Source organism: Rhododendron vialii, chromosome 11a (genome assembly GCF_030253575.1).
Source record: "Rhododendron vialii isolate Sample 1 chromosome 11a, ASM3025357v1".
NCBI lineage: Eukaryota > Viridiplantae > Streptophyta > Magnoliopsida > Ericales > Ericaceae > Rhododendron > Rhododendron vialii.
In genome coordinates this window covers 12,815,815-12,837,812 of record NC_080567.1, presented here as the reverse complement: position 1 = coordinate 12,837,812, position 21,998 = coordinate 12,815,815, and the positions used below count along the sequence as shown (strand labels likewise).

The 21,998-nt window shown below is 39.0% G+C and overlaps 2 protein-coding genes and 1 non-coding gene across 4 annotated transcripts; 2 read left to right on the top strand and 1 right to left on the bottom strand.

Moving 5' to 3' along the window:
• Positions 1-7,879: 7,879 nt before the first annotated feature.
• LOC131307199 (uncharacterized) lies at positions 7,880-11,021 on the top strand. The gene is made up of 9 exons (XM_058333609.1): positions 7,880-8,388; positions 9,002-9,153; positions 9,272-9,367; positions 9,467-9,529; positions 9,974-10,042; positions 10,131-10,233; positions 10,340-10,411; positions 10,511-10,599; positions 10,709-11,021. Exons 1-9 carry the CDS (start codon positions 8,058-8,060, stop codon positions 10,856-10,858), a joined length of 1,125 nt encoding a protein of 374 aa, XP_058189592.1. The 5' UTR covers positions 7,880-8,057; the 3' UTR covers positions 10,859-11,021.
• Positions 10,876-21,685, bottom strand: LOC131307198 (acetylornithine deacetylase). Of its 2 annotated transcripts, XM_058333606.1 has the most exons (10): positions 21,214-21,684; positions 20,058-20,302; positions 19,829-19,937; positions 17,445-17,583; positions 13,882-13,939; positions 13,785-13,802; positions 13,495-13,617; positions 13,120-13,273; positions 12,984-13,017; positions 10,876-11,220 (listed from the first exon to the last, which is right to left on the bottom strand). In XM_058333606.1, exons 1-10 carry the CDS (start codon positions 21,544-21,546, stop codon positions 11,117-11,119), a joined length of 1,317 nt encoding a protein of 438 aa, XP_058189589.1. In that variant the 5' UTR covers positions 21,547-21,684; the 3' UTR covers positions 10,876-11,116. The 2 variants fall into 2 exon arrangements, with proteins under 2 accessions (XP_058189589.1, XP_058189590.1); XM_058333607.1 differs by lacking the exon at positions 13,785-13,802 and having other exon boundaries at positions 21,214-21,685.
• LOC131309065 (small nucleolar RNA snoR100) lies at positions 19,319-19,426 on the top strand. The gene has a single exon (XR_009194738.1). It is a non-coding gene; the product is annotated as a small nucleolar RNA snoR100 (small nucleolar RNA).
• Positions 21,686-21,998: the final 313 nt, after the last annotated feature.

Below are 21,998 nucleotides of genomic sequence, written 5' to 3'. Positions count from 1 at the left end.
TATGATGGAGTGGTGCTTTCACTTTTTCAAATCAAACAGCGCGGCAGGTGCTTCGAAATACGGTTCCTTGGGTGTCGGACGTTCAAACCCGAGTGGCGACTCTGTATTCCGAGTGCTTGCCATTTGCGCTCACGCTCCCTCCATTACGGGCCCTGCTTTGGGAAGGAACGGAATCCTTCCTAAGGGCATGCTGCCCAGAGTAGTGATATCTATTTTTGGCTCGGTAGTTCTACTTGCTAGCTTGTTTTAAGAAGATGATTATGGCACTTATGTTTAGCACTTTGCATATCACGTTTCCCAGGGCCTTGATCACTTGTGAGTTGTGAATTGACCGTTCTTGATGGCTAGATTAGTGGAGACTTATGCCCTAGTGAGCTTTTGTGCCCTATCTTTTCATTGGAGTGGTGTCACTTTAACTCTTGTTTGTCATGGAAAGAGTCTATTCGTTGTGGTCGCATTATTCTAGATAGTTGAGTGTTGGAACTTGAATGCATAACAATATCTCTTGGATTTTGGTTAGTCACATGGATGTTACACCCCTGGGAGAGGATTATAGGCATTTTCTTGGTACTCGAGCCGGTTCGTTCCTTTATTTTTCCCTTTATCCCTTGCAAGCCACCTTGAGCCTTATATATTTAGCCTTTTCTTGGTTAGCTCCACCTTCCATATTGTTTTGGAGAAAGACAAAAATATAAAGGTATAATTTTTGGATGGATTGTGAAATTTTGTGCTTGAATTGTGGTGCCCCTAAAAAGAAAAAAGAAAACACAACACAAAAGAGAAAAAAGAAGAAGAAATGGGCACCAATATGTTTGAAAAGGAGGAATCGTGCTTTATGGTTGAAAAATGTTGGAAGGTTAGAAGGAGAGATAAGGTGGAGTTGAAAAGTGGAAAAAATTGGGCTCACATTATTAAATTAGCCCTAAGTTTTTTGCCTATTCTCGGACACGTTATGTTTTACCCTAACCTTGAAATATTTTTCCTTACCCCACATTACAACCAAAATTAAAGTCCTATTTGATCCTTGGGGTGATGGGAAGTGGATTGAAGGATGTGAGAGAGAGTTTCAATGTTTTGTGGTCTGTTCATGAGACTGTGTGTCCACCATATAAAGCGTTCTTTTTGTGTCTTGTGTGCGAAGTACTTTGCTTTCCATTTACATAATTTCAAGCCGCACACTTGAGAGTTACAATATGCACCTTACTTTAAGTGTTTTTCTTCGTGAGTGCATGACACGGTGAGGATTGAAAGTCAAGACTAGGTCCAGAGAGAGCGGTTAGTCATTGCACACTTGTGATTGAGGCCCATATCACACACACATGCTAAACCTAGGTGCCATGGTTTATTTCTTGACTTCATAGCATTTGGAACTATTTGTGCATTCTTATATCTTTGTGGTAGCTGCGCATTCTTTGCTTGATGGACCAATGAGTTGCATGACAAGTTTCGAGTTCCATGAAGAAGGATTCATTGTGTTTTGTGGATGATCACTACTGAAAACCCTCATGAGACTTCACTCGTCCTACCGGGGGTTTAAAAGACCTATCTATTTTAATTTGTATTCATTAGTTTTTCTATTCTTTTCTTTGCTAGGGACTAGCAAAGTGTAAGTTGGGGGGTGTGATAAGTACTAAAATATAGGTATTTTGGCCCTCCAAACTACACTCGTTAGTCATAATATATGTTACTTTCTATTTATTTTGCTTCTATTTTGTTTATAGGTTGCTCGAGCTTGTTGTCCAAGATATTGGATAAAAAGAAGAATTTAATGAAATTTGGGGTTAAAGTGCAAAATGCTTCAAAGTTGGATTGTTAATTTGTTATTACACAAAGTTCAAAGACCTTTCGTGTAATTATTGACTAAAAGCCTATCTAAACAATTGAAACTCACTGCCAAAGCAGTCAGCTTTTGTAATGGGAAATTGGTATTGGTCGTGGCAGCGGCGTAAAAAGAATGAAGGCAGAAGGATATTGTTCTTTGGAACATGGAGTTTAATTCAATATCATCCAATTCACTTCTTTCGATGGCCGGTTAAATCCTTCTTCTAAGGTGTAGATGAAGCTCAAACTCCGAGTAACCCCTTTATGTTTTGATTTAGGTTTTATTATCCGAATCACGGTTGTATGACTTTGTCACGACCCTATCCCAATTGTTGTTAAAATGAGAGGATTATCATGACCGGCCAGTGGATCTAACCTCCACCCGAGGCCTCATTACTCAGTCCAAGAGATGCAAAGACTGTAAAATTTTAAAAGTGCGGAAGCTTAAGTGACATAAAAATACCATCAGAGCCTTAAAGATTTAAAAACTTTAAAATATAAAGTGACCTTACACCAAATAGGGAGTAGTCAATTCCGAACTTTGAAGTTTTCAAAACATTGACTAAACAACTTCTTTACATGTCCCCCAGGCAGTAGTGTTTCTCATTCTTACTTGGTAGTACCAATAGGAAAATAATTAGTTTTCATAAGCTGACAGCTCGTGTGAGATACAGTACCAGAGTTACACGATTTACCATGAAAATAACATTCATAAGCTTCTTTGACATATATAACTTAACATAACTTTCTCATAACTTCATAAGAGGAAGATTCATAACATCATCATCACATAATCTTATGATGAACATCCAACAGCTAAACATGAATAGGGGAGCGACCCCACTTGATGTGAAATGATCAAATCACTGGCAGCTAGCGCCACATAACATTCCTCCCTTATAACCCCTTCGTTGGTCATGGTATCTTTAAAATCCGTCCCCCAGACCCGGGACACCGCTGCATCAAACTTTGAGTTCATAGAATCATAACATCACTACACCGTCACCTTTAAATGGCAAGGCCAGTGTTCACCGTCACCTTTGGATGGCAAGGCTGGTGTCCATAGAATCATAATAACATTACACCGTCACCTTTAGATGGCAAGGCCGGTGTTCATGGAATCATCCTTTCTTAAACATAGCCATTCTCATAAAATGGTCGTCTTTGAATAAAGAGTTCATAGCATATTTCCATGACATAAAATGAGAAGCATAAATCATGCTTTCTTGATAGCTTGTATACATATCATAAATTTGGGCATATGAAACACATAACATAATTTGCTTGAAAAGCAATATAACCAAGGTAAAGTATCTCACCTTTGAATTCTCGAGGGCTAAGATGAAAACTTGATCGTACTCTTGCTTAAGTCTCAGATTGACCTATTGTCAATGAATTCGTATCACTACCTATTTAACAATGCGATCACTTACTCCGCAACACCAACACCTAAACAAATAATTAAAGCGACGATTACTCACAAAATTACCTTTACAGTTAACTTAGTTAAAGCTAGATTAGTATCCTCTTTTTTTACAACTTAGTTTCAGCCATCACTCCTGTAAACCATCTTAGGACAAAACTCATAGGTTAAAGGCTATTTTTCCATGTTCCAAGCCTGGGGGCATACCGTTATAACTGGAACGTAGGGTTGAATTGTGTCTTCTTCCATAGAAAAGGGTTACAAAAGGGTTACAAAGGGATTTCTGGAAAAATCCCCAAGTTTGCTTCAGGAACTCAATTGGAATTCTTACTCCCGACATCGGCGGCCGACAATGATTGGATAATTAACTTAAACTCCTAGGATTCTAATACTTTAGTTAGAGACTTAATTATTGGTGATTTGATATTAATTGCGTCGAGTCACGATTCCAAAATTTTGCCGGAAAGCGGGGTTGTTTGTTTTGAGTAGATGACGGAGAGAACTCGAGAGAAAGTGAGGAGTGCGGTGGAGGAGTGATAGGTTTGCGATATTGTGTGTGATTTGTGTCTTGTACTAGTCACTCTATTTCCTAATGTAGATACATGAAATACACATTTAATGTAAATTAGAGAGTGAGAAATTGAGATTACCAGAAGAGAGAGAAAAAGGGAGTTCGGCAATGGAGTCTTCCGACGAGCGGCATGCTCGACGGGGTAGTAGTCGACTACAGGAGTTCGCTCTTCTTCTTCTCTCTTTTTTTCTTCCTTTGCTTTGTACAACTAATAGCACTTAATTCTCCTTTTGTCTGGTATATGAAATGGTGGAGTGGTGAAACAGGTTAAGAAATTACACCTGTTCCCTCCCCTAAATGACACGGCGTGTAACGTGTTCGATCATCACATATTCTGTCCGTACGCGTTCGGATATCAGCCTTCAAAAATACTCAAAAATTTAACATAGACTAATAAAAATGTGTAGATTATTATGGTGCCGTCTGATTTTCAAGAAAAATATCAATCTCCTAAAAACTATGCCATGCTATCCTCGTATTCTAGAAACTTTGACTGAAAATACCCTTTTAACCTTAATTATACATTTTAAGCTCTCAATAGATTCAGTACCTTAATTAAAGTCACATAAGTGCGTATTTTAGAACTCGGTTAGCACAGACTTTCAAGAAGTTATTTATGAAATTACTTCTTTAATTCTAGCAAATCTTGTGTAGGAAATCCTAAGTTTTATGCATGTTCATACAACAATTTTAATTGTTTTATGATGACCGGTTGGATGGATTGTACTACATAAGACACGTCGTGCCGATGAGACAATCCATACTTTAATTTGAGACGGATCGTGCTAGTAAGACGATTCATGCTAGGCGGAGCTAGTCCATGCCAATTGGTGATTCATAAATTATTTTTAGGAGGTATCGCTAGGACTTGCAATCGTACAATATCCAGATTGATTCGAATATATGACCTACAATCGAAACATATTTAGGTTACGAGGGGAAAGAGTAGATTCAAAACCCTAGAGCTTTTTCCCATCTACTATTTTCTGCTTTCCTATCGTCTTTACTTTCAGTTCAATAGTTTTAAGAAACCAACAGTCAATCAATCTTTTTCTCGGATTAATATAGAAATTAATTGAAATAACTGTAACTCAGCCCTTTAATCCCTGTGGAGCGATATTCGGAATATTTACCACTGTTCATTTGAGTAGTAGTAATTGTTTCGTTTTATTAATTATTTTTGGTACGGAAACAACCCCGATCAGCTATGAATGGAAAGATCTCGAATGTTATTAAGTGATCACCCATTTCAATCCAAAACAACGTGGGACTCTATTCCTTAACAGTTATATATCAAACCAAACTTAAAAATAAACTGGATTTTTTCAATCTAGCTATTCAGTTCTAAGAAATAAATTCTGTTCCTACCCTAAAGAAAGAGAAGACATGAAGTATGAATTCTGAATGAAAGGCGGTTAAATATTTTTGGATGGCATTTGAGCACTCCCCTATAAAAAACTGATGGACAAACTTGAACCCAGCACCTCCTACTTTGAGCATTAATCCCAGCACCTCCTACTTTGAGCATTAATCCTACTCAAGCTAATCGCAATTGCTGGATACTTCATTCTGTTTCACTTATGGTGAAAACTTCCAAACTTGACTGACATACCTATATTTCCTCAACTAATTTCCCATGCCACAGAACCTTCAGTAGGGGAATTCCACTTAAATCCCTGAAGGGTTTGCAAACTGGAGACTCAATAACCATAATGTTGGGATATTGGACAAAATGGAACCTGTTGTTGGGGTAGGCAAACCATGCCCATTACTCTGCTAGTGGCTGACCAGTGTGACCTGAATCTGATCATATTTCGGGTACTCTCAGTGGAATGCGACAGCTGCCAAGAATCTCATTTCTAACCGTTAGTCTAAGGGAAGTGCCTGCCAATTTCCAAACTTGTAGGGCTGAGCACGCGATTGACAAACCTTAAAGGAGGGGTTGAATTTTTGCTTCTTAATCGTATGAAGCAGTACATCTTTCCCTTAAGGCCGCAATAAATCAGCACTTCCAAATGTAGCCCAGTTAAAGCGATCAAATATACCTGCTATTTGTCAACTGATTTATGCCAACGTAATTCAAATTTGCAGAATAACTTAAATTTGCATGATAACTGTGGGAAAAGAGTCTTCTGAATCATTAGTTTCCAAATCCTCAATGAGAAACCACCAGTGCTCCATATTTGGAATTTTAAAACTGCAGTGATAACTCAAAATGGTTGTAGCTTGAGATGCAAATCCCCAGTTAGTTTCAATCTTAACAGATTTGTTTTTACTGGAGTATATCTTTACAAACAACTTTATTCTACGACCTTTGTATGGAATAAAACAAACGGATCTTCAGGGTTGGTCTTGGGGAGAACACATTTTCAACGACTATGGAAACAAAGCAAAGTGGTTGGTACCATGTATCCGGATATACATACATACAAAGCTAATATATAGCAAAGATAGTTGCGTGGATACTCCTTCGTTATTGATGTCTTGTTTTGTTACTTCCCAGAATGAAATAAAACGATGGAACATTAGCACCATTGGTTAAAGATTTTTGCTCGCTATATCTGTCAGTGATTTCAGTTATGACCAAACGGGATAGAAAAACACCAGCAACAAGAGCACCAACCATTAGCATAATAAAAACTGCATCCCATCTCTTTGTAGAAAGGAACCCAGTAAGAAGAGGGAATGAGTACTTGAATGAGTTCAGGAGAACAAATAAATAAACCCAATCAGAGTTGGTGGGATTCGGGTTGATCTTAGCCCGCTCTGTTACCCATCCCGTAATATATAAAGGGAACTGATTTTCGCGCTCTAAGATTTACTGCAGGCGCTCCACCTTTTTGTTTTTATACTGTGATGTTGCTGGCAACATCAGTGTATATTTTGTTTTTACACTGTGATGTTGCTGGCAACATCACAGTGTAAAAACCAAAAATGGAGCGCCTGCAATAAATCTTGGAGCGCGAATATCAATTCCCTATATAAATATATATAGACTAGTGTCTTGCACAATGTGCTACACACGTTTTTGTCGTGTTGGCTTTTTTTTGGGTACACGTGTTTATGTTGTGTCCGTTGGCTTTTTTTTTGGTACACGTAATATTTGTGCAACACTTATTTTTCTCCAAACTGATTATCTGCCTCATGTCTAGTCATCTACCTCCTAACTCCTAATGCTTATTTTATTTATACAAAATTAGAGGCCGGTCCTATTTTTTAAGTTCGGTTTCATCCCAATCTTGAAATATTTTTTCCGAACCCATGTAGGCTTGGCTATGGTAAGTAATGACATTTTTACCCCCAAGCCAAATCTACCCCTTCTCCCTCTATTAAATTCCCCCCGCCCACCCGACCACCATGCAGAAGAAACACAACTCATCCAAAAACCCAAAACTGGTCAAAAAAACAAGATCCACCAGACTTGGTACGAAAGCCGACGCTGCAACCCCCAAGATCACAATGATGGCCACCAGAGGTCGGAACCCACATGACCGGCCTGAGACAACAAACGTCGAAACATTCGCGCCAAAATCTCTCGATTGAAGCCCCAGAAACTGCCAAGAGAACAGCTATGCAGCTGAGAAGTTTCAAACATAAAATTTTAAAAAAGAGAAAACTTTATAAGTCCTAAATTTTAACCATCAAGCTGACCTTAATCTAAACTTGAATGTCTATACTGCAGGTTTGGTTTACCGTGGTCCCTGATTATTGAGCCCCATTTTCCAAGATGAGAAACGGGTCGGAAGAGACATGTTCCAAAAGCGGTGAAAACCTTTTTGAGGAAAACATAGGTAAAACATTTCCAATAATTATATTTAGGAAAGAAAATTCTCACTGCAAAGAACCAATTTATGCAATGATAACGCAATCTACACAAACAAACACCACTATCTCCGCGTGGCACAGCCCAATTGGCTCAGTGGATATCCCTCACCCTTCACTACCCAAAGGATGAAAAACATCCAAACACCTAGATCAAATGTATATTTCTAGGCCCCACATATCTCCTCCTAAACCAAATCTCCACCGTCGGATATATCTCTCTCTCTCCAATCAAGCCCCCTCGTTGACCATTATCAACTCCACAGTGTCCCACAAAACAAGAACAGAGCATATCAAAATATATTCCATCATCAAACCAAATGCTACTCAAAGAAAGAGAAGCCCAATTTGAATGGTTCAGCGGAGTAATAACGACTTGGGTCTGAACCGGTGGTGGATTAGACCGTTTACACAATAGCCATGGGTTTCCCGTTGATTTCTCGGTCTCCGACCGCTCCGTCGACGTCGTTTTGTTCTTCCTCCAGAGTCGGCGTGTTTGACTTATTGCCGGCCGGCTTGAAGACGGCTGCGGCGGTGAAGAAGCGGCGCGTGGGCGAGTCGGTGTTGAGAGTGAGGGCTTCCGCGGAGAGGAGAGGTGAAGGGGTTGATGGAAGAGGAGAGGGAGAGGGTCGTGGGGTGGGGTACACGGGCTCTGCCATGGAGGTGACCACATTCAATCGCGGCTTCGAAGAAGCCGAGTTGGCTCTTTGGGAGCAAATCGGAGCTGTTGTGCGACTCAGCTATGGAATCGGTGAGCATTCTTCGTTAGTGTAATTTGGCGAGTGATTCGAGTAAAATTTGTTTTTAGCTGAGAACATGCAAGACAACCTACCTTACCTCGTAGTACTAGTTGCGTTTATTTCGTTTTGTATATTGTTTTTAGTTTCACGAAATTATTGCCTTATGAGACAGATAAGTAGCGTGTTTTTTTTTTCCCAACGGTAAAGGCATACTCATTCAATTCATTCGAACAAGCCATACTACCATCTACAAAAAAATCGACAGAAAAGTAGTTTAGACAGAAATTATTGGCAAATTATTGACACATTACAAAGAGAAAGTTGGGGCGTGAAATGCAATTATTTATAGATATTCTAGTTACAAACAGGAGTAGGATGCTGGAATTTAGTGGCGACTTGCACAGTTGCTGCAAAGATGTAGAATTTCTTGATTTTGAGCGGGTACATGTGACCCCACGTGCCAGTTATTAACTCCTCAACTGCTTAATATAGGACTTTCTGATGTGATTTTGAGAGCAAACATCTTATAATTAGCGTGATGTGATAATTGTTTCTTTTCTATTTCAGTTCTAACTAAGTACATGCTTTGGGTAAAAATAACTTGAATGCTTTTCTCATTTTCAGGTGTATATGTTGCAATGGGATTAGCGGGAAGATTCATATGTTCGATGACAGGAACCGATTCCATGGGAGGTTTTGATCTGTCATTAGATAGTATTGTAGAAGGACTGGGATATGCCGCTCCTCCAATTATGGCTCTGCTGTTTATACTCGATGTATGTTGATATTACTTTTAAATTCTGAACTGGATTGATGTCAAGGACTAGAATAGAGGTTTTCCGATTTGCTTCTGTGTCTCTGCTTATTTTCTTGTTCGATGACAAACTGCTGCAGGATGAAGTTGTGAAGGTATCGCCTCCTGCTCGTGCTATTAGAGATGTAGAAGATGAGGAGCTAAGGAGCTTTTTTTCCGGTATGGCGCCTTGGCAGGTAAAGACCAGCCGGAAATTGATGGTTGATTTTTTACTTTCGCACTATTGGAACAATGCAAAGGAAAACATTGATTCATTTGAACTTAACATGTTGCAGTTTATACTCATTGTTGCTGCAAGCTCTGTTGGTGAGGAGCTTTTCTACCGGGCTGCTGTTCAGGTCAGCTTCTGTATGTCATTTGGCTGGTTACGTGCGTATCTTCATAGAAGTCATGAATGAAAAGTTATATAATTTTGTTTGGATTTGTTTGATAGTTAATTAGGCCCTTTTCTTGATCTCCCTTTTAGATCAGCTTGGATAAGAATTCATGTTCATTAGTTCCGACCGAACATAATCCACTTGCATGTCTATGGTGATATTTTAACTTGATTAGGCTTGAGTTTTTTGATCGACATTAGCCTTCTTGGTTTTCTACCATTGACTGATCCTTAAATGCTGCTCAATTAGAAGTTCAAAAATTAATCTTTTCACTTTTTTCCCTTGTGTCGAAATTATTTAAAATTGAAGGTTGTACATCTTTCTAATATCTTCCAAGCGCGTAACAGGCTGTTTAAAAATCGATTCCCATTCCATAAATGACTTTTCTCTCTTATTCTTTGTTAGGGGGCATTGGCTAATATATTTCTGAGTAACAGTGATTTGGTTGCGGATGCTCGTGGAATGGCATCTCTGGTATGACCACCCTTATCAATCACTTCTTTCGGGTCAGTAACTCAAGTTATAACCGGTTACTGATACTGATTTGTTTTTCAAAACACAGGCTGGGGTGCTGCCTCCATTTGTACCATTTGCCCAGGCATTTGCAGCTGTGATCACAGCTGCTCTTACTGGTTCACTCTATTATGTGGCCGCATCTCCCAAAGGTTGGTACAATGGTATTCCATCGGTTCTATTGTGGGTAGCATTTCAGTATTTTTCTCAGCAATACATTTATGTACAAGCCAAGTTCTTACTATTTTTTTGCTGCAGATCCTAATTACGTTGTTGCACCCGTTTTACAATCACACTCTGGTCGTCAAGATCTGAAAAAGCTCTTTGCGGGTAAGAGTTAAAACCACATTACCGTAACCTGAATTCAGATTGTTTTTGAATTGTTTGGTTAACATCCTTCTCACTGGGTTTTTGGTGGATATTGTGCAGCCTGGTATGAAAGGAGACAAATGAAGAAGATCTACTCTCCCCTCTTGGAAGGAATTCTAGCGCTTTACCTTGGATTTGAATGGATCCAGGTAAATATTTGTGATAAAAGCTTTGCTTTTCGCCATGTTAAATATCCCAAGGACAAGAAATGATTGGTTATTTTCCTGTATCTACTAACGGTAATTTTAAATGTGACAGACAAATAATATTCTTGCGCCCATGATAACGCATGGCATATACTCTGCTACTATACTGGGACACGGTCTTTGGAAGATTCACGACCACAGACGAAGACTACGCCATCGGATCCAGCAACTCAAACAAGAAGGGAACTCTGGTAAACTTTAGAGTCGCATAGTAACGAGTTTGTAGTTGGATACGGGGAAATTTGTATAGAAATTGTAGCAGAGTTCGATTAGTATACCAAAAATGTATAACAGAATTATATGTATACCAATAATATAAGAGTTGAATAGTATCAATCTGTTGAGGAAATTTTCCAAAGTCGTCACTGTAACAATTTTGCAAGTTTCTTGAGGTTAGCCAATTTTTATGCATTTTGCTGGGTGATAATTGCCTTGCACTTCCTTCTTTGCTTGTTGAACATCAATCTTCTAATTGGCAAATGATGCTTGCAAACACCTGGTAACCTTGGCCCATATCGGAAAGAAGGCAATATTCATTCTTCGCATGGTAAGTGGCCATTAAACCTGCATGTTTGAAATACAATTAGTTGGATCGTCAGAATTATGTTTCTTTTTGGATCTAGGGATGGAAAGGTACGAATCTGAAACAAAATTACTCAGTAAAATCTAATAGAATAGGATCCACCAAAATAATTATTCATAGCATCAACAGGAAAAGGAAACAAGTAATTTCTTATGTTACATGAGTTGTTTCGCAGCAACTGCAGTTGTGTGAGGATCAATTTCATTTAAACTGCCGATCCTATTTAAATATTCCATTGAGGTTCAGGAGTGAATGTCATGGAAAATTATTTCAACTAAACGGGGGTAGTTAATTTCCTAACAACAATCCGAAGTTAATTTTCCACTAAACGGGGGTAGTTAATTTCCTAACAACAATCCTAAGCACCCAGAGTACAGACGAATTAAAAAATGAGGCAAAATTAACTAGGAATGATAATACATGGAACTTTGGCAAAATGCTAAAAAGTAGTAAATACTCCACGAGTAACAAGCCGCATGCTCAATAAATTCTAAAACTGTTGATTAACACCGCATTATAGCAACCACATCATCGGCTATCCACTAATGTAACACAACTACATCAAAAGTTTGCTGAAAGCATTTCATTCTTTTAATCATTACGATAACAATAGCAACAAACTGGCTCCTTCCTGGAGCAACGAAAATGCAACCTATAAGTACCCATGTATTACATTTTATAATGTCATATTGCAATATGAGGGGTTTCTATCACCAAAAATAAGCAAAAAGAAACAAAAGTTGTTATGTTCCTATCCTTGTGTCGTGGATTTGATTTATCACACCTTTTGGAGAAGGTAGGCGATATATTTTTTTACTTCTTACACACAGGTCTGGTTGTGCGTGGAAATGAAATATGCCGAAAGATCTAAAGCACTAATCAAACTTGTGAATTGAGAAACCATGCAATCAAACCTGAATAATCACAATGGTAACAGTAAAGCAAAAGCAATTTTTGTTTTCCTTTAAATAGAAATTTAAAACCAGCTTCCCCCTCTGACCTATAGGCTCTGTAAGCCAGGTTTAGAGAAGTTGAGGCCAACTATTAAGAACAACTCAGCACGTAAATCAACATATTGGGCTGTGTATTATGGACTCCTCTAAATGTATGAAGTACACTTGTCGGGCACTGGACACGCGCATAAGGGTACGAGATTAGTGTCGGACAGATTTTGTTAGACACTCACCTGGCAAGCGTATTTTATTATTAGAATTTTTCTTCTTCTTGTTGTACAAATAACTCGCAGATTAAGAATGAAATATTCTTCTCAAGTATCTTCTAACCAACATGTTGCCTTAAAGTCAATCAATATACCAAGGAATATGAGTATTTCGACTTGACCCCGAGTCCTTGGGATATAAATTAGGTAAATCCACCACTGACACCTATGCCCAAGTTGATAATGACAGTTATGTCCTTAGGCCAAGGAGGGGTCCACAGTATTTGTCAATTTCAAAAGCTCATATGATCCCCCTTCTTGGCCTATGGTTACAATATGATCAAAAACCATTGCATCCCAATAATTAGAAGTTTAAACTTGACCCTGTTTAGCGTAAGGTTACATATCCCCAAAACTATTGGATCCCAGCATTAAAAGGTGTTAGCTTGATCTGGACCATGATATCTCTGTGCTAATTTTCTTCTCATACATGAATGTGTAAAGACACAAGCAGCACAGTTTAGGTGTGTTCCCAATAGCTATCCTAATGTAACCAATTCAAAACATTAACAATAGGAAGCATACCATAGCCTGCAGTTTGAACATCGAAGCCTTCATCCTACCACAAAATAATGTGGTGGGTGAGAAATAAGAATAAACACTAAAATAGATGTTACAAAAAAGTACGAGGAAGAAGTAAAAAGGGAAACCCAAATCTCACCTGCAGTTCTCGAATAAGTGGCAAACTCCCAGTGATAGAGTAGGGTTTTACATGGCCAACAGCTTCTTCGGTGGCTTTGCACAATACGTGGAAGCCACGCGAATCAAGATTGCAAGCAACTCCATTCATTGCCTCATCGTAACTGATTGTAATTCTGAGGAAAAGCATGAACCGATTTATGACAATTAACACAACCTTCCTATAGTACGTTCAGGCTGGGACATTAATTCCACCACCTTTTTTTACTTTCAAGATTTCATAACACACTTAGACTGGAAGGTGTAGAAATAAGAAAGTGTAAACTGTAAACATGGATACCAAAACAAGCATGCCTCTTCATAGGCCTGAAGAACAAAGACAAGAATCTTGGCTAACCTCCCCCTAAGGTGTTCATCTGGTAGGACATATTTTGAAACTGGTCCCCGCACATCTAGCTTCTCTATGTTGGCATTCAAATTTTCTACATACTCTTGTAGCTTCTTCATAACATCTGTTATGCTGAAGTGGTTATCAGAATACAGAATTAGAACATCAAATCTACATTCACTCACTTAGTATTATGATTCTTGAAAAACTGGCGATAAATAATCACAAAGTAAACGAGATCATCGTCAGCTTCTTGAGCGCATAAGCCACCAAATTTGGGGTGACAAAAAGTTGCTTACTTGTAAAATGGAGTCAACCTGCCAAAATGTGGGGACATGCTTAGACATCATAACACATCCACAGACTACAAACTTAATTGCTCGATAGATAATGAACCTGACATCTCCTGAAATTGTACACTCTTTTGGGATTTGATTGATACCGCCTCCTGGATCTGCAATAAAGTCAATGAATTTGAAAAATGAAAGATGTTGCTATAATATCAAGCCATGAAACATATTTCTTCTCCACTAGTTATCACCTAAGAATCATTGATAAATACATTAGTTATAGATGCAATTGATAAAGCCACGAGGACATCGCAATTTGCAACATAGAAATAAAAAATCAATAGCCTCAAATTACCATTTTTTGCAACTAATTAACATAAAATAATTGCAAAAAACCATTAAAAGTACATTATAACCAAACCGAGCCTTACGTCCCAATCACTTGGGATCGGCTACATGAATCTGTTTCTTCTATCGAGTTCTGTCAATGGCCACTTGTTCACCCAGGCCCATTATACTCATATCTTTGTGCACTACAACATCTAATGTCAATTTAGGTCTACCCCACCCCGTAACATTGCTACCTAGAGCTATCCTATTCGCTCTCTTAACTACTGCATCTTTTGGTCTACGGTAGATATGCCCAAACCACCTTAGCCTATTTTCCCTCAACTTCTCCTCTATAGGTGCTACACCTACCATCTCACGAACTATTTTATTTCTAATTTTTTCTCGTCTAGTCTTACTACACATCCACTTCAACATTCTCATTTCCGCTACACTCATCTTGCTCACATGTTGTTTCTTAATAGGCCAAAATTCTGTCCCATAAAGCATCGCTGGTCTTATGGCAGTTCCATAGAATTTTCCCTTCAATTTTGTGGGTACCCTCTTGTCACATAGTACACCAGTAGTGCTTCTCCATTTGAGCCACCCCACTTGGATCCTATGGGTCACATTATCAGCAATCTCTCCATCTCTACTAATAATTGAGCTTAAATACCTAAAATGATCACTCTTTGGCATCTCCTGGTCTTGGATCATCACTCTTTCTTCATACGCACTACTGGTACCACTAAACTTGCACACCATATACTCAGTTTTACTCCTACTTATCTGAAAACCCTTTGACTTTAATGATTCCCTCCAAATTTCTAGTTTCGTATTAACACCTCTAGCGGTTTCATCTACGAGGGCAATGTCATCAGCAAACATCATACACCATGGAATATCCTCTTGAAATTGTCTAATCAATTCATCCATAACTAAGGCAAAGAGGTACGGGCTCGGGGCTGACCTTTTATGCAATCCTACGGTGATTGGAAATTCACTTGTTTCCCCTACTGGTGATCTAATGGTAGTGACGGCACCTTCATACATGTCTCTAATCACCTCAACATACCCTTTAGTCACTCATTTTCTCTCCAAAACCCACCATATGATGTCCCTAGGCACCCTATCATAAGCCTTTTCTAAGTCTATAAAAACCATATGGAAATCCTTCTTCTTTGCTCTGTGTTTTTCTACCAATCTCCTAAATAGGTAGATAGCTTTCATGGTTGATCTTACTGGCATGAACCCAAACTGTTTCTCTGACACCGTAGTCACCATCCTCAAGAAGTAATGCTCAATAACTCTTTCCCACAACTTCGTCGTATGACTCATCAATTTAATACTTCTATAGTTGTTGCAGTTTTGAATATCTCATTTATTCTTATAGATAGGTACTAAGGTGCTCCTTCTCCATTCGTCGGGCATCTTCCTCGTCATAATAATCTTGTTGAACAATTTCGTCAACCAAGTCATCCCCAAGTCACCTAGACTTTTATACACTTCAATAGGGATACCATCTGGTCCTAGGGCCTTACCCGGTTTCATCATTTTCAAAGCTTTAACTACTTCGAACTTTTGTATTCTCCGATAAAACTCATATTCTATATTCTCGCCAGGTACATACACTTCCTCCTCACCAAAGCCTCCTTCATGTTTCTTGTTTAACAACTTATCGAAATACGATTTCCATCTATCCTTGATTGCCTCGTCTTTCACCAACACCACCGAATCAATACCTTTTATACACTTAACTTGAGAAACGTCTCTAGCTTTCTTTTACTATCGAGTCTAGCGTAGAAATTCTCATAGGCTTTCAACTTAGCATCCCTAACGGCTTTCTTAGCTTCCTTGCTAGCTTGCTTATAACCCTGAAAATTTTTCACATTCCGGTCCTTTTGCCACTTTTTAAAGCACTCCTTTGCTTTCATCATGGTTTGAATCTCGTCATTCCACCACCATGTCTCCTTAGAAATTGGACATTTTCCCTTCGACTCGCCAATCGCCAATAACTTCTTTTGATATTCTTCTAATACCGTCAACTATCGTATTCCACAGATTGTCACTATCGCCTTCCACTCTCCACCGTACTTCTTGAGACATTCTTTTCTTAAACACCTCTAGTTTCTCCCCTCTTAGGCCCCACCATTTAGTCCATGGGCATCTAGTTTCCTTTCTCCTTCTATTATTCCCCTTGAGACAAATATCTAACACCAAAAGTCTATGTTGTGCCACTAGACACTCTCCGGGAATAACCTTACAATCCTTACATGTCAAGCGGTCTGCACCTCTAGCAAGAAAATAGTCGATTTGGCTTCTATTGGCTCCACTCTTAAAGGTAATTAAATGCTCATCTCGCTTCCTATAGAGAGTATTCCCAACTATAAGGTCAAAAGCTACAGGGAAATCTAAAACCCTCCTGCCACCTTCGTTAAGGTCACCAAATCCAAATCCACCATGAACCTTCTCATACCCTTGCTTATGCACTCCCACATGACCATTGAAATCGCCTCCTATAAATAGCTTCACCCCAAAAGGTATCCCTTAAACCACGTCATCCATTTGCTCCCATAATTGCTCATTAATAAGATCATCCAAGCCTACTTGGGGTGCGTAAGCACTAATAATATTAACTATACTCTCTCCAATCACAAGCTTAACTGAAATAATCCGATCTCCTTTTCTCGTTACTGTAACTACCGAATCTTTCAGGTGTTTATCTACTACGATACCTACCCCATTTCTATGTCTATCCTTACCCGTATAGTAAAGCTTATAACCTGTGTCCTCTATCTCCCTAGCTTTCTCCCCTACCCACTTAGTCTTCTGAAGGCAAGTTATACTAATCCTCCTCCTAAGCATGGTGTCAACTAGCTCCCTAGTCTTACCCGTTAATGTCCCTATATTCCAAGTTGCTAAACGAATCCTATAGTCCTGGGCTAGCTTCTTTACCCGCGCTCGTCCAGGCACGTGTGAGAACCCTTGCTCACTTACCACCATACCCGGATGCCGGTGTGGCGCCCCTTGCTCATTTTTCGAAGCACCCGAAGGCAGGCACAACACGTCGCTTAAAGGGAACGCCCTAGCATGTCTCGTAATCATATTTGGATTCATGTCATAAAGATTTGACGGGTTTTTTTTACGTGCTCGTTGTCAGCTACCTAACGCACAACGCTCCTTTATCCGGGCTTGGGACTGGCTGGGAAATAAAGATAAGACTCTATGCACGAACTGGGAGGAAACAACTACCATTGGATACGCCTATGTGTTTGATTTAAAAAAAGAAGCACGATTGAATTTTTAACTGACATGTCCAACAACATGGTTCTTAAAACTTACAGCTCCATTGAGTTGGTTTCATAGTTGATGGTGTTGCAAAACCATAAACTTCTTCTTTAGGATGAGGAGGGAAATCTCGATAAAACCGCAACTGGATCTCTTTGAGTGCTTCCATAGCTAGTTCCAAAGGATTTATAGCCTGCAACATTCATAAAGAAGCATCACTATGTATATATATATATATATATATATACACACACACACACACACACACTAGTGTTTGCCCGTGCCTACAGTACTACGCACCCCGGTAGTACCATAGGCACAGGCATTTTTGTATAATATTTTTGCTTTTTTATGCCAACGCCAGAAGTCAAGAAGTCGAGCAGTGGATAAAAAGAACCGTTGTAATACATTTATAAGAGTGGATATTTTCTTAAGAGAGTTGGAGAGCACACATTAGCTCTTGGATCAAATGAATCTCAGCCCTCCTTTCAACTTGCGTTTGTGTGGTCCCCACACCCTTGTGTTTTATTAGGTAGATATACACACATATGGATATATACATATACGTACAAATATATAAATACATACACATTATCTGACTTGAGTGAGAAGCTCCATCAACTAAGAGCAGAACTAGAAATACCAATTAGTCCCTATTTCAATAAAACCGAATTACTACGAGTGTCGATTTAGGGATCATTGCGAAGAACTAGCGAACAAAGATATCATTCATGTAAGTTCTTGCATATTCTTCTTTTGGAAGTATATTATCGTCTCAATGTATATAATAGATGCAATCAATCAAAATAGGGAAAAAAAGAAGATGATCCATTGTTATCACTTGACTACGCCATTGCTAAGTGTCGTCTGTTACACTAAATTTTTCTGTCATTTTGGTGATATGTCTAAAATGTAAAATCTTGTTTCAATGTGGGGCAATTTATGAAGAACAAAATGTGAGCCAGCCTCAAAGGAGAGTCCCCGCGAATGTGAGCCACTTCGGCCCAATATAGCTTGAACAAACTCAAACCCACTTAAAAGCTTAAGCCGATAAGTAGTGACCCATCCAACATTATATCCACGTAATGCTTAACCTAAGAAGCCATTCTAATGTCCCCCTAGCAGCATGGTTTATATTCGAGGAAGCCTGATTCAGTTCTAAGGGAATATTTTCGGCTGTAACATCGGTATTCGGCCAATCAGATTCTGGTAAGACTTGGTGCGACCGAAGATAGAGTGATTCGACTGTGTTGGATGCTAGTAAGGGAAACAGGTGAAGCTTGGGCGGAGTAAAAGTGAGGCGCCCCTTTTCTTTCTTGCGTGCCTCTCCGCTTCTGTCAGCATAGAGGAAGGTTTTCACTCCCGTTGAGAAAGAAGAAATGCCCTAGCTAAGCTTCCTAGCATGACACATCGGCTACGCCATTAGGGACTGGAATGATCCTCCACTTGCTAGTCAGGAAATATCACCGCTCCGTGGGCTTCTTTTGCTGCTCTCTTAAGCTATTGCTCGCTTAAGACCCATTGAGAAAGCGAGCTGGCTGAAAAAGACCTTTCCTATTTCTCTAATAACGAATAAGGTAAGCTTCATAGCTCCAACCAAGAAAAGGGCAGATATTAACCTTTTCTTTAGAGTCCCACTTGAGAGTTGAGAGAACAAAGGATGTTTTAGCAAAGCATTGGTAATGCCTTAATCAAATTAGACACTTGGATAAAGTTGCCAGATTCTATACATTAATGCTTTGTTTGGTTTGTGATTTGAGTAGTATTTTTGGATAATGAGTGGAGAGAGAAATAAGAGTAATTATTTGAGAGAGAGGTAAAAAGTGGAGAGAGATAGAGTGAGAAATGAGAGTAATGATTGAGTTGAGAAATATTTTTTGAGTATAGTAGTGAAGTGAACAATTGTGCATACCGATGCTCTGGACTATCAATGAAGGAAGCATGCTTATGTGCACATAAATTGAATTGGGTCTCTAGGCATGCCCTCTCTGATGCCATTCGGCTTTGATTTGGGGGCATGATTCCGTAGCAAAATAGGTATAGGGGGGCCACTGTTTCAGTGGTATTTTGAGAGCATCCACTTTGTGCATATTGCCAAAGGTTAGGTCTGTCTCCAATCCTCCCCCGCCCATACCCCCAATGATTGGGGATTATATGGGTTTTTTTGTTGTTGTTGTTGTTGTTGTTGTTGTAGTGAAGTGAACAAGGCATAAGGCCCTTTTCAACCTTAGCAACCGCAACAAGTGAGATTTTGGATGGGCACCCAAATCTAATACAAAGAGTTACGCAAAATGTAAGCTTACAATATCAGACAGCTAGCAAATGTCGAAACAGAATACAAATAAGTAATATCGGATCATACAAAGCAGGAAATGTCAAAGCAGATTAGAGCATGATTTTCGCTTCTGATTCTAGGCATCTAATGCATAAAAAATTACCTTGTGTGCAAGACCACTGTGAAAAAGCTTTCCTGTGACATGAAGTTTCCATGGTAGCATACCACCAGTACCAATGCAAGGTTGTTTATCTGCTGTGTCAATCCAAAACCTGTGCAGGGATGGAGACCACAATTACGTAAGTACTGAAAACTTCTTAGTTCCCTGCAATCAATTCAACATGCTCCAACTAAAAGTTTCCTTTCATGTACAGGAGTTTTTAACCACTTACAGAGGACCATTCTTTAACTTATTAAGCAAACCATCTTTCACTAATGCATCCACACCAACTCCTGTGATGGATGAGTTCTCTTCACTAGCTATGAATACTGCAACTACAGTCGACTTCAACTTTGGCTTTGTCTCACCCAACCTCTTCATAAGTTCAGTTACAAGAGCAACATGCCCTAAACAATCGGTCGTTCCACGGCCAGAAAGTTTATCCCCATCAATACCCAAAGAGAAAGGATCAAAATCCTGCACATAAGATCATCATCAGAAGCATAACAGTCATGATTGTTAGTCAATCAAGAAGGATCTATAATAATTCCAGTAGATTAACAAGTTCTTGTTAAGACCGATATAGTAATAAATGGCGTACTATTATTGCATAGATGACATTCCATTTGCTCAACCTAAATATGAATGCCGACAAAGATTGAAATCAGGCAGAATCCAGATTGTATTTATGACAACCTTGATGCGGATGAGGCTTAACTCGAAAAAAGTACAGATTAAGCACAACAATGTTATCCACATATCAATCCAATATCTCAACCAAAAAATCCTCACTCGGTCATTCAAAAAGGAATTATCGATCATATATCCAAATGAAACAAATTATAGACACAAATATCAACAGAATTCACATTTCAGTTATCAGAATCTCAAAACATAAGCAACTGATAAAAAATGCACAAATATCGAAAGAAACCCAAGTCTATCAAAAAAGAAAAGAACAAAAAGAAGGTAGCTATCCATAGTAAAGTTTTGATTACGTAAATCCAGATCAAACCCATTAAAAAAGCAATGCAAATGGAGAAAACATATGTAATGAGAGCAGATTCGAGTTGAAAGTATCTCAAAAACGACAATAATCAACCCCACAAGATATTCAGCAATTCCACCACATCTAATGTTCCAATAGATGTATACGAGTTCCTACTAATAGTTAAAGTTTGAAGACGCAGATTGATCCGTTCAACATAAGTAGATAACCCACAAAAATTAAAACAAAGAAAAAAAGAAAAGAAACAAGAAAATTCAAGCTCCAAAGTCAATTAAGATAAAACCTTCAAAACTAGAACAAGAAATCAATCCATTAGACTAAACTAGGAAAAACCCACAAAAAGTAGTATCCAAAACGAAGAGTAGAGAGAGAATCAGACCCAATCACTAGGGTTAGCAGTGACAACATCCATGTGCATTCCAACGAAGGACAAGATCTTGTGTGGTTCAGTTCCAGGGTAGTCGACTATGAGGTTGCCTCTGTTGGGATGGTAAGCGACGTGGTTGATGATGAGTGGGCCGCCGCCGGTGGTGGTGCTGTGGGGGAGGAGGACGTCGAGCACGTGCCTCACTATCCTGTCCTCCTCTGGGATTAGCTCTGGTGGGTTGTTCTGGACGTGCTTGGACTCTCCAATCAGTTTTGAAAGGAGGGAGACGAAGGAGTCTTTGTTGAGGTCACCCAGAGCGTCTTTTACGGAAGGGGAAGAAGCCATGGAGAGAGAGAGAGAGAGAGAGATCTGTTACAGAAAATTCACTTGGGGCGTATGAACTATGAAGAAAACATCCTAGAGGGAATAGGAATCGATTTTAGTGCTCTCTTTGTCCAAGTACAGTCCATATTCTGTGAATAGGAATAGGAACGGATTTTAGGGAATAGGAATCGATTTTAGTCCATATTAGGGAATAGTAATAGGAATCGATTTTAGTCGATTTTAGGGAATAGAAATAGGAATAGGAATTGATTTTAAGGAATAGGAATAGGAATCGATTTTAGTCCATATTCTGTGAATGTCGATTTTAGGGAATAGAAATAGGAATAGGAATCGATTTTAGGGAATAGGAATAGGAATCGATTTTAGTCCATATTCTGTGAATAGGAATCGATTTTAGTGCTCTTTTTGTTGACGGGTATTATTTATCAAAATACGTCATTGACTGTCATTTT

Coding starts and splice junctions, on each gene's coding strand:
- LOC131307199 (XM_058333609.1), top strand. CDS start 8,058: ATGGGTTTCCCGTTGATTTCTCGGTCTCCGACCGCTCCGTCGACGTCG. Junction 8,389..9,001: donor GCGACTCAGCTATGGAATCG/GTGAGCATTCTT, acceptor TCTCATTTTCAG/GTGTATATGTTGCAATGGGA. Junction 9,154..9,271: donor CTCTGCTGTTTATACTCGAT/GTATGTTGATAT, acceptor AAACTGCTGCAG/GATGAAGTTGTGAAGGTATC.
- LOC131307198 (XM_058333606.1), bottom strand. CDS start 21,546: ATGGCTTCTTCCCCTTCCGTAAAAGACGCTCTGGGTGACCTCAACAAA. Junction 19,938..20,057: donor AAGTTAAAGAATGGTCCTCT/GTAAGTGGTTAA, acceptor ATCCCTGCACAG/GTTTTGGATTGACACAGCAG. Junction 11,221..12,983: donor TGTTCAAACTGCAGGCTATG/GTATGCTTCCTA, acceptor TCAAACATGCAG/GTTTAATGGCCACTTACCAT.